At 38.9% G+C, this 11,999-nt stretch overlaps 3 protein-coding genes across 3 annotated transcripts; all 3 read right to left on the bottom strand.

Annotated features, from left to right (window-relative positions):
* Positions 1-523: 523 nt before the first annotated feature.
* Positions 524-3,480, bottom strand: LOC311493560 (dynein light chain 2, cytoplasmic-like). The gene is made up of 3 exons (XM_084552277.1): positions 3,371-3,480; positions 2,512-2,650; positions 524-928 (listed from the first exon to the last, which is right to left on the bottom strand). Exons 2-3 carry the CDS (start codon positions 2,641-2,643, stop codon positions 791-793), a joined length of 270 nt encoding a protein of 89 aa, XP_084408403.1. The 5' UTR covers positions 2,644-2,650; positions 3,371-3,480; the 3' UTR covers positions 524-790.
* A 529-nt stretch (positions 3,481-4,009) lies between these two features.
* On the bottom strand, positions 4,010-8,480 carry polb (polymerase (DNA directed), beta). Its single transcript, XM_084551827.1, has 14 exons — positions 8,292-8,480; positions 7,925-7,982; positions 7,515-7,581; positions 6,784-6,858; positions 6,641-6,699; positions 6,408-6,457; positions 6,235-6,286; positions 6,061-6,115; positions 5,902-5,974; positions 5,740-5,810; positions 5,548-5,634; positions 5,350-5,417; positions 5,093-5,232; positions 4,010-4,992 (listed from the first exon to the last, which is right to left on the bottom strand). The coding sequence occupies exons 1-14, from the start codon at positions 8,350-8,352 to the stop codon at positions 4,898-4,900; spliced, it is 1,011 nt and encodes a 336-aa protein (XP_084407953.1). The 5' UTR covers positions 8,353-8,480; the 3' UTR covers positions 4,010-4,897.
* A 315-nt stretch (positions 8,481-8,795) lies between these two features.
* Positions 8,796-11,278, bottom strand: enkd1 (enkurin domain containing 1; the record flags this gene model as incomplete). The annotated part of the gene is made up of 7 exons (XM_084552135.1): positions 8,796-9,172; positions 9,305-9,441; positions 9,553-9,695; positions 9,833-9,988; positions 10,072-10,244; positions 10,478-10,702; positions 11,194-11,278. The coding sequence occupies 7 exons, from the start codon at positions 11,276-11,278 to the stop codon at positions 9,012-9,014; spliced, it is 1,080 nt and encodes a 359-aa protein (XP_084408261.1). The 3' UTR covers positions 8,796-9,011.
* Between the last annotated feature and the right edge of the window lie 721 nt (positions 11,279-11,999).

Raw genomic sequence — 11,999 nt, forward strand, 5'->3', positions numbered from 1 at the left:
TCAGAGAGCTGTTGAAACTCAGCTCTTGCCCCTCAGCTGGTTTTATAAAGTGTGTCACCGTCTTATGCCATCTTTTGATTTGTTTGTACTGACATCTTCAATATTTGTGGCGAACTGATGACCTTGCCGCCATTCTAGCAAAACATATGACCGTTTCCAGAGTTACAATGGTATATACACTCTGCAGCTTTATAGAAAACTTATCATAAATTGTTTTATTGCGTCTTGTGTGGGACGAAGTGGTCCCTGGTACCTATCTCTACATAGGAGACTCCAAAATAAGTCCTATAGCAATATTCTGGAAAAAGATTGAGCCAAAATTAGAATGAAGTTGCAGACATCAGCAGGAGGACCTTATGAGCTGTTGTTTACGTACTTCAGATAATTGCTTTAGTATGACACGTTTTGATGAATTATATCCCACTGGCAATGTTAACGTGACCAAAGCATCTCAACACACCAAGTATCACATCACATTCAGTAGTTTATAGGTTTCCTGGCTTAACACAATAAAGCAAAACACTGAAGTGACCACAGCAGCCATTGGAGCAAGACAGCTTCATAGCTATGCTTTATTTAAAAAAAATGTCTAATGTAACAAGACAAAAATAAATACAAGTATTTCATCTCTTTAACATGGCCACATTTTTTTTTTTAATCCTCAAAAACACCAAGTAGAAAGCAGCACGTAAAATAGGCAGCGGCCTCTCGCCAAGGAATGATTAGTGCCTTTTGTAGAGTCAGTCAGTACTGTATGTGTAGTCAGCTTGTATCGAGAAAAGTCCTTCCTTCAGCCAGATTTGAACAGCAGAATGGCCACCTGACCCAAGTAGAAGTAAATGAAATGCTTGGTCTCATGAGTCACGTAGCTGCCGAAGTTCCTCCCAACGATGCAGTGCCAGGTTGGGTTATATTTCTTGTCAAACTCCTGTGGGGGGGAAAAAAGACAGTGTTTAACAAACATTGGTGGAGTAACATGTTTAGAGCTGTGAAGAATAGAGCTGAAGAATATGGCGCATAAAGGTTGTGCAAGATACAGTAGATGCTCAAGAGATGCGCGTAAAAAGAAGTGATCTTTCATTTGTGTTTTAAAGGGTACATCGCAAAAAAAATGGTTTACGGTCAGGATTTAGGTGTTTGACATACAAGTGGGATACAACAAAGATCCTAGCAGCTACTTTACAGTTAAGCATAGTTAATTATGTGACAACATGTTTCCTCAGGAAGAGTGGAAACAATTACAAACACTAGGCTGGGCGTGTAACATGAATGGTGCACAGGGTGGTTGACTGAAAAAATAGCTTAACATCAAATCAACTCCAATACTACTTTAGAACAACACAGTGAGTGTTACCTTCTTGTCAGTTGCGCAGGTAAGTGTCAATAATACACCTCCAGGTTGTCTTGTCAACCAACAATAAATCCAAAGAAAGAACAAGGTAGGGCCAGATCAGCCTGTTAATGCCAATCTGGCGGCAGTAGATGGACATTTTAAACATTGTGCCTTGGTCTACTCCTGTGTGAAAAGTGATTCAGGTGCAGTTCGGCCAGTTTTATTAAATAATCTAGCAAGTTGTAGACTAATGATAGAGTCTTACATGGAGCCAAAGTGAGCACTTGGAATATTTGAGTGCAAATAAGAACTACCCAAGAACCTCACTGAACACCATTTGTGTAAGATGCTGTAGGTTCTGGCTCGGTTTCGGGAGATAACCAGAAATGTGAGTTGTCAATAAACGCAGTCAAACGACATTTCACTGACATTATAAAGACAAAACAACAATAAAATACCTCTACTGAATTTCAATTCAATTTTATTTATTTAATAACATTTAAACCGTCATCCGCCCTATGTAAAGCGTATAAACATACAGTCAGATAAATATCTTTTCGGGCACTGACAAATTATACTAGCCCATTATCAAAAGCCCTCGCGTTGCTGATTTCTCCGTAACAGATCTGCATTGTTTTTGTAGCCTAAGATTAGGCAGCGTCACCTGTACTTAAAGCTCCTTTGAACACATGTTGAGGGCCCATAGCAACAGTTTCCAAATGTCACACATTTGGAAACACCCTGCTTAATTGAGAAGGGAATAATTAAGTAATATCCTATACCTGTCAACTATCCACTTACCTTTGATCCCTTAAAAACAGAAGGAGCTGCATATTAAGTTATTATTAGCTGTAATCTGCCCTCCAATTTGGATGTGAACAGCCTCAAATTAAAGCACACACTCATTACATAACTGCAACCTCTACATGTGCCTAAATGGCTTAAATAGGAAACAATGAGTCACTGTCCACATATATATGGACCTAACTGAATACACGTGCCTAGGAGTGTATGTGTAATGTTATTAAGTACTTAAATTGATTCCTGGTAAGTACTTGTTGTTAGTCTAACTAAATGTGAAACCCAACCCTCAGTTACATCACTGCAAAAAATCATTTAACGGGCAGTTTGAATCTGTGCAGGCTACAATACGAGGGATGTGTCAGCAGAGTTTTTACCTTTTTGATGTACGCAGCGATGTCTTTCTCGATGTTGTACTTCTCCAGGGCTTGCGTGGCACACTCCACGGCGTCCTGCTGCATGTCCTCCGACATGTCGGCATTTTTGATCACTGCTTTTCTGTCAGACATGGTTGCCCTGGGAAACCGAAACACAGCGGAGAGTTCATCATCTTCATCACAGGCGCATTGGCTCACACACAATGTAACTGACCATAGAGTCTAAGCATCGTAACAGCCGCAACGGTATTGAATAAAGACCATAGAGACAGTAAAAGAAAAAAAAAAAAAACCGCCAAATTAGTGACGATGCTGTCATTACATAACAGATGATACAGAATATAGCCATTTCTACAAGTGTTGCATAACAACTTCCAACAGCGGCAGGCAGCTGGATGCGCGCTCTGCGTAGTTTCTATGGATACGCTAGACATGTCGAGATGATGGTCTCAAATAATCAGAGGTTTCAACAAGGATCCTGTGAAATCAAGGCCCCAGAATCAAAAACCACACAGCTGCAACTACCAAACATTAGAAAGCGGCGAGTAAAAACGTGTCTTTTTTCCGCTCCAGCGTGTAAGATACCAAAATAAAATCTCAATCTTCTTATAATACAACGTTTAAAGATGACTTCATCTGAAGTAAGGTGTCATGGGAGAATGGGTTTGCTAGCAGCACCTGGACACATGCACATTCAGCGATGAAGAGCTGTTGATTAGCTAAACAACATAACTAGCTGCTCATTCATCCCAAAAATGATAAAACGCCACCAAACAGTAAGCCAGTCTGCGGTCGTTTTAGTCATATTTAAAAGAGAAGAAATTACTACAGTTCTCTGCATGCGAAATTGTTAGTTTACCTAGTAGTCGCGTATGCTGTTTCTCAAAATTTAAAGAGAGGACTGCTACCGAAATGACAACTCCCGCGAAGTGGTTGACACAAAAGTCCTGTGGGTGTGTAACGGCTGCAGGCTGCTGCCTTGCCGTGTTGCGATAGGCTGATATTAATTCACGAAGCGCTGTCATTGGTTGTTAGAGACAATATCTTCCTGGAGTTTCTGCTAGCATTTTATTTCAACCCATCATGCCTTGCGAAACGGTCGTTGTTGGGGAAACTTTTTTAAAAGTTATATTTTGAAATAGCTTGCATTTACAATAATCTACAGGTTTATACCATATAATATAGAAAACAATAACAACAATAATAAAATATTAGTAATAAAAAAATTCAAACGTGGATTAATAAAAAAATGTAATCACTTCTGAGAACGCTGTATGGATTATATGTATTTTGTGAGCATGGTTTCATATCAGCAAAATTACTATCTTATCATCATAGCCAATATAATAAAAAGATTAATCAAGCATACCTGGGTGTTTTATGTAGATTGAGTATTATGAGTAAATAATTTTCAGGCAAAAACATCTCATTGTCAAGGTAACATTTGTAAAAGCTCCAATTTCAAAAGCGAATGGAACTGAATTAAACAAATAGAAACTTAGACTACACTTTTTTCAACCCATTTATTTCAGTCATACATACTTCAAATCAAAATTTGGACAATAACTCCACAGATTTTCTTTTTTTTCCGCCATAAACATTTTCTGATTATCTGCATCCAACCAACACACATAGAACTAATTCTAATATACAAGTTTTATTCTGTAGTAATATGTCACGCTTTCAAAATGCAGCCCTGAAAAGCACCGAAGATACAATGTCCTGACCTAACCATACATGCAATAATTTTCACACAATTACATACAACAGCCTTAGCAAGTCTATCACTACATTCACTCATCAACCAGCAATGGAAGAAAACCAATTTGTACCAAATTAGTCCATAACAGGAAGTGAGACGATTAATCCTATAAAGTTTACATGTTGTAGTATTTACAGGTCTTCAGGTTGTCTAAACTGGAGCATAAAAATGTATCATAATTTAAAAGACCTTTGCACATATAATATTTGAAACCAATGCCTTGATGATGGCGGTTCTTATAGATCAGGAAGGACAACAATTGTAACAAAAATCCTTTTTTTGTTGTTGTATAAAAATGTACAAGTGAGGTAAAAAATAAATTACTGTTGAGCACGATTTACGAACCTGTTTAAAAATCGAGTTAAAACTCATTCACAAGGATACACAACCATGGAGAGTATGGTGACTTTCTTGTCCAAAGGATCCACATTTTTATGTCAGAATCTAATTAACAGGGATGATTTCAATTAAAGATATTGTTCAAAACGAATAACTAAAATGACTTTCACAGTTTTCTTTTCAATAACATCATGGATGGTGAAAGAGTAACACAGCAACACACATGTTTGTTTGCAGGAAAGCTGCTGCTTTAAATACATATGTAAATGTAAATGGTCCTTTTCTTCACTCGCTGCGGTCCTTCGGCTCTCTGTATTTGTAATGGATGTATTCAAAGATGTCTCTCTCACTATCCACCAACAGAGGCTCTCCTGCCATACCTACAACATGTCCACAAAAGAAAATCATTGATTACTGACTAAAGACTGTACAGCTGGAATGGAGTTTGGCAAGTTCATGTTATAAATGACTGAAACTTACCAGTGACCCCAAGTGGTCGTATGGTGTACTCATTTAGAGTGAAGCCCTTCTCTAGAGCATGAGTTCTCATGTTTTTATTGAAGATGTCACTTCCAGTGAAATACAGAACTCCACAGTAGTACTGGTCCTTGGGAATTAACCTTGGGAAACGGGAAAAGGACAGTGAGGGAGCAGGAAAAAGATGCTAATTGGAAAAATAAAGTAAGCCTGCTAAATATTGAAAGTGTAAATGTTAACAGCCATAAAAGGTAGGGCACCTAATATCAATACGCCTGTGCAGGTATTCCTCCTCGTCTTCATCACTCTGCTGCAGCTGGCAGACTCCCTAGAAAAACAAGAACTAGCACATGGTGACCAGAGTCATGCGCTGTGTTGGATGTGTGGTAACTGTGTTAGCAACCACAACATCAAACTCATACTGTACAGCGTAAGAGAAAAACAAGTAGAGGCCTCACCATGTACTTGGTGTCCCCTTTGGACAGAGTGTCAGTCACAAAGCCAATGGACTCTAAATGCTCAACCACAGCATGGAGAAGCTTGGGCTGAAAAACAGAAATAAAACGAATAGTAAAAACATAAAACAGAACATCAATTAAGGAATAGGGTATAGGTTAGAATAAGTGAACTACAGTATAGAAAAGTCTTACTTGCTTTTCGGTCTCGGAGGTGTAGTCTGGGTGGGTCAGCAAAATATCAATATCACCACTCGATGCTGCCCCTGAAAATTGAACAATGAACATATTTAACAGAAGCTGACGGGCTATCATAAACAAAAGACTAATAGTAACTGACTTGACGGCCAAGATTACCTCTCCTGTAGCTCCCGCAAATTGTTCCAATATATTCTGTATCGATTTTCTTCAGCTCTCCAAGAATAAGAGTCTATGCAAAAACACAAGGTCCCACTGTAAAAGGACTTCTACATAAAATCATTTGACAATATAAGACATATATTAACGCTTGATCACCTCCATTTTTTCCATCTCAGCTCGTGGAATCCTTTTCTCAAATTCTTCAAAGTACCTAAAGGCAAGGGAATAAAGAATGAAACATGCCTCATATACCAACAGGCTAAGATTTAAACAGAGTTTAATAACATATTTAAGAAAATAAAAGATTCATAAAACATTGATAAAACTTACTTCAGCCCAATCTGTTGATGGTGGTTCAGCTTGTGCTCGATCTTTTTCAAATCTAAAAATACAGCATTAAACAGTGATGAACATTGCTCATTATAGTAATTATAAAGTAATACAAAGATTGAGATTAAATAAAGTATATGAACAGTTTTGTGTGAGTCAAATCCTTCACAAACCTTCTAAAGTCTTCACCCCATCCTCAAAAAACTTCCTGGCAGCAGCAGGGCTAAAGTAACAACCAAAGAGATGATCTTTGTTACATGAAGAACAGGCAAAAAACTACATAACCAAGTCTCCCTCTGGAGTAGCCAGTGAACTGGTCACTTTGCACTAGTCATGATGCAGTTCACAGCCAATTCTCTTACAAACTAGCATATTTAAATGGAGGCTGGTAACACTATCACCATACCCAATTCCAGTAACTCTGGTGAGGAGGTTGATAGAAGTGCTGGTGTCATCATTTCGAATCTAGATGAGAATATAAAAATGACATATCAGTCTGTGTAATACATTGGAATACAAGTATAACCACTGCCACACCCTTAGACTCACCTTTTCCAGTTTCCTTAGTTTGCCAGTTTGCAGGAACTCGTCAATCTTTTCTGCTATTTTAGCTCCAACACCATCCTGTTGAAATGTGAAAACACACACAGGTGAACTAAATACTGCGATCTGGAGCAGTTACGTAAGACACGCACAGTAGATTTTGAAACATTTTCAGGCTAAAACAGGTCAACACATAACACACAGCCACACAAGCACATTAGTGACAAGGAAGGTAAACAACAATGAATCCATTTCCAGTTTTATAAAGGTTGCTACACTGACAAGCAGTGCATACAGTATCACAGATTTCAAAGCTCCTTAAGTCAGAAACTCAGTGAGTCATAACCAATTATTATGAAGAGCTACAACACAAAACATAAAAAGGGTGGGTATACCAACATGAACTCAGACATAACTGCAATTTGAAAAGTGAAATTTACATGTGCAGTCTTGTTTAAAGTGGGAAATCAAGTGATAATACTTACACAATGACAATAATTTCCCACAATGAAAAACATGCTGAGCAATACTAGCCATCATTATCAGTCTTCAGCTAAAACCCAAATGTAGGAGTGACTGCAGTACTGGACACTAGATTGCTGCGTGTCAGATAGGAATTGCTGAGTAAACACATCTGAATCACTGCCACAAGGCTTTTACCTTTACTGTCAATAATTGTTGCATATTATCCATAAGACAATAAATGACAACATTAAAACTGCATTCAGTGCACATACCAGTTTCTTGGCTTCTTCTCCATTTTTGATCTTGTTAGGGTATTTAGAAATGGTAGATGCTGCTTTCCTAAACACAGCAGACAGAAAAACATTATAAGATAAAATAAAACAATGGTATAAAAAAGCTTTAACAGAATCTTAATGCCAATGTTAGAAAAGGCTGTAATCTGAATCATATATCAGGTTAATTATGACCACATTTGCAGATTATGCTACTCAGATTATTACCAATAGCTTTCCAAATGACCTATATCTGAAAAAATACTTAAAACAGACATTGACCTAATAACTAATTTGATCATTTTTATTACTGTACACGACCAATGGATGTACTGTGTTGTCTATGTCGCTCTATAAAAACACTGATAGTTAAATGAAGCACATCTTTCTGCTGAGGCTTCAGATCTTACCTGTATGCATTGTACTTATGTATTGCCCTGTTGACATTTTTCTCGTAGTTGGCCAGCTCTGAAAACAGAAGAAGAGTTCAGACATTTCGTGGCTGCACATTTCCCCTCATAGTCCCATTTAAGCAACTCAGCCGAAAATAGAATTTAAATGACTGGACCATAACCACCAGCATATCAGCCTAGCAAAACGTACAGTACGTCTGATTAACCCAGCATTTATACGCACATAAAAGAAGTAAATAAAATGCAGAATCACTTCAGAATATGTTGCTCACGCTGGAGGTTTATTTTAAGGCTATTTTCATTTGAAAACAAGACAATCCGGCTAACTGCTGTTAGCAAAGCTAAACGGTATTGACCCACGTACCAACAAGAAAGTCTGTTATTCCCTCGTTTGGGGATTCCTGTGGCGCTTTCCTCTTGCTCATTGTGGGTTTCACACACTCTCAGCTGCACGGTGGAAAGTCAAGTCGATTTATATGCACGCATGAGAAGTTTAAACCTCTTTTATTCTCGGCTAGCCTCTGACTAGCAAGTTGGCTAAAGCTAGTTCACGCTGAACAATGACCAACGCACGTAGAGGGGGAGGGGCGTGAGTGAAACGTCATTGATACTAAAAATGATGACATCAGCTTTTTTTTTTTTTTTTAGGAAGTAGCGCTAATTTAATTAAATGAACTGCGTCATGACTTAATTTATTTAATAAATAAAATAACTTATTTGATGCAACATCGACTGTGTACACAGTGTAATGATTGGTAAGTTTTAATATTAAAGAATTTAAAAAAAATGTACACGTACAGAAACCTAAATATTCATCACAGTTTTAGCCAAATCTCACTAAATAACACGACTAATGCATATTACACAGTAGTATGTATTTTTTTCTTTTTTTTAGTAACTGGTATTCAGTTTTTCAGCGTACAAAATGTTCTCACAACATAAACATAATCATTATGTTTCACAAAATTCAGTGTTATGTTACATAATGCAAAGACAGAATGAATGCAAAACTCAATGAAGCAGTGGATTTACAGGATGATCTCTTCTTTCTCCTCTCTTCCCCCGTCCTCTTCCTCCTTATGCCTTAGGAATCATTCTTTACATAAACTTTGTCTCTGGAGAATATTTTAATTGCCTCTTCAATTTCAGAAAGCCGACAATCAAGTTGAGCCCGTCGTGAGCGAACGCTGAGACTGTCCGCTTTGAGGGGGAGTGAGAGCAGCTCCGTCACCAAGGAGCGGTGGGCTGAGGAAGAAAGGTGAGCAACGACATAGTCAGAGAGACAAGTACTGCGATGCAATGTTGTGCGACTACATGCTGTGCTTTGAGGTAATGCTATCATCCTGAATGAAGAGATAAGGAGCATCAGATGCATACATTCTTTTAGGGACTTCAGTGTCTCCTGTCTTTCGCTCTCAGGCATCAGGGTGTGACCAGCTGGGACTGTAGGGTCAGGCGCATTCCTCCTCCTCTCCTCCTGCTCTTTACGCCACTGCTCCTTCCTTTCTTCAAGGCTGTGTATGTGAGTTTCAATGAGAGAGAAAACGAAAGCAACAGTAGCATCATCTATTTTTACCACAATGACTAACTGATGATGAACAAGGTATAAGAAAAGTGGTACTCACTACTGAGGCACCTGTCCTTTGACTGCACTGGGCACAGGCTTATCTCTAAGGTTTGTCAATGACTGGGTCCGACGTAGCACAGCTTTTCCTGCAGCCCGGGCATTATGTCTTATGAAGTCTATGGCCTGGCCTTGCACCTGTAACTACAAGAATTTTTTAAAACATGGAGTCATGTTCACTAAAACATTTTGGAGCAAGAGATGAAAGATTCCACTTCAAAAATGTGGGGAAATCAATTCACTTATATTCTGATAGAAATATATGTATTGGCAGTTCTCACTTGTAAGTCCTGGTCTTGTGTAGAGTTGCAAGAGACCCGGCGTTCTGCAGAGAAGGACGATGTTTTGGACTGGTGTCTCGGGGGAGCAGCAGACACACCATTAGAGTGGGCCTTCAGAAAATTCTGACATTTTGGCTTAGCAGTTGGACTAGAAACCTGCATGGAAGTAACAGACTGGTTAAAACATGATGAGTTAAAATAGCTCTTGGCCTTGTATTATTCAGTGATATGTTCCTTGCCTGTAGCTGAGCCATCACCCGGGATGGGACATTCTGGTATTTTGAGGAGGTCCAAAGAGCTTTAACTGGAACAGAACGGGACTGTGCTCTCTCAGCCTCCTGCTCTTTGCAGCGCCTCTGGATCTCCCGGAGTCGACGTACATTCTCTTTGCCAAAGTCATGAACTCGCTGTTCTAAAAGGCAAAGTAACAAAAGCTGTTTATAACACACTACACTCACAATTACTTAAGTTCACTATTATAAGTCTGGTTTCTCAGTATGTGGTGTGGAAACTAAAAAAGGAGCTCAGAAGAATCAGACATTTTTAGGATATGTAATATTAACAGAGGAGATAATAGCAAACTACTATATAAAATATTGTCGTTAAAAATAAAATGACCAGTGCTGATAAATCAATTGCACTTACTCTGTTTGGGAACAGGGGAGATAGAGACACCATCTAATTTAAGGAGGTCCCCAACAACCCCTCTCTGTCCTCGTTCGAGAATATGGGTGGCACTGGGGCTGATGCGGGGGCGATGTGTTGGGGTACGGGCACTGTAACAGCCTGGATGCAACACGGGATCTGGAGCAAGTGGCCCCAAGAGCAGGGCCAAAGTCCCGTCACTGTTTCCCTCTAAACGGCCCCGAGCTGGAGGAGGAGACACAATCAATCACAATCAGTAACACAACATACAGTATATTTCATATAACAATGCTGAGTGTTAAAAACTTTAAAGCCAGTGTTATCAGGAAAGCCCATAACATCGTCATCAATACACGCCCACAATATAACTCTCCACAATCCTGCCGTTGGGGAGATGCTATAAGAGTGTGAAATCATGGACAATAGGACTTAAAAACAGTTTCTACCCTCAACCCTCAGCCATATATCACGTTCTGAAACTGAAGCTTTTTTTGGCATTTGATTTCATTTGCTGTTGTTAATAGGGGAGACTTGCAAAATAAGTATTTCACTGTATGGTCTAACCTGCTGTTTTTACTGTGCACATGACAATAAACATCTCAAATGAATGTTGGAACACATGCAGGTAAAACTGCAGAAGATTTCACCAAAGTGCCAGAAATTCAGGTTGTGTGGCTGTAATTTTAATAAACCAGAAGCATGCGGAGTCATCTAACCTGAGGCAGGTCGTCTGTAGTACTGAGGAAACAGGGAGGGATCTGGAGGGATTGGCCCAGATATTGAGGAAGGTCCTTCACACATCTGAAGCTGTAAAATGTAAAATAAAAAAAGTTACAGCAACGTTATGGTCAAACATAAAAAGTAAATCATTATTTAATGTCATGACTGGTGCTCACTGAATAACTTATGCCTGCAGGTGGAGTAATAAATGCCTTTATCGTGCCCTAATAAGCAATAATAATATAAGCCCTTAGTGGTTTAAAACCACAAAATAGGACTACGCAGAAGAGCATGGATTTGTGATTATAATTTAAATAGTATGCAGGGTTTGTTTAACGATCCCTGCTCATCCATTGATACACTTGGCTAACGCTAACTGTAGCTATTGACAATTAGCTTGTTGTAAAGGTAGCTCATCAACACAAGCTTTTTCGAAGGACTCCTGCGCAGATACAAAACACACGCGGGCTTTTAGCCACAAAAAAAAAAATACAGTGAGCTATTTTAACGTCGAACAAAACCTATAGCAACCGGTTAAGTCGACTAAAGTAATCGATTTAATTTGTTTACCGTTAATATCGCCTTGTTTATCGGTTGAAGATTTTCCTCACGCGGATTGATGACGCCGAGGTATCAAACACTTGTTGCAGTATTCTTCACCATGGCAACGGAGCAGCCGCGCACAGAAATAGACCCTATAGAAGAGAGATGCTCGCCACAAAAAAAAAGTTCATCACATCGAAAATCACATGTGTTTAGAAGCAAGACAAAAAGACTGCAAATGGGAGATTTTTAGGCGTAA

Source organism: Chelon labrosus (genome assembly GCF_963514085.1).
Source record: "Chelon labrosus genome assembly, chromosome: 9".
NCBI lineage: Eukaryota > Metazoa > Chordata > Actinopteri > Mugiliformes > Mugilidae > Chelon > Chelon labrosus.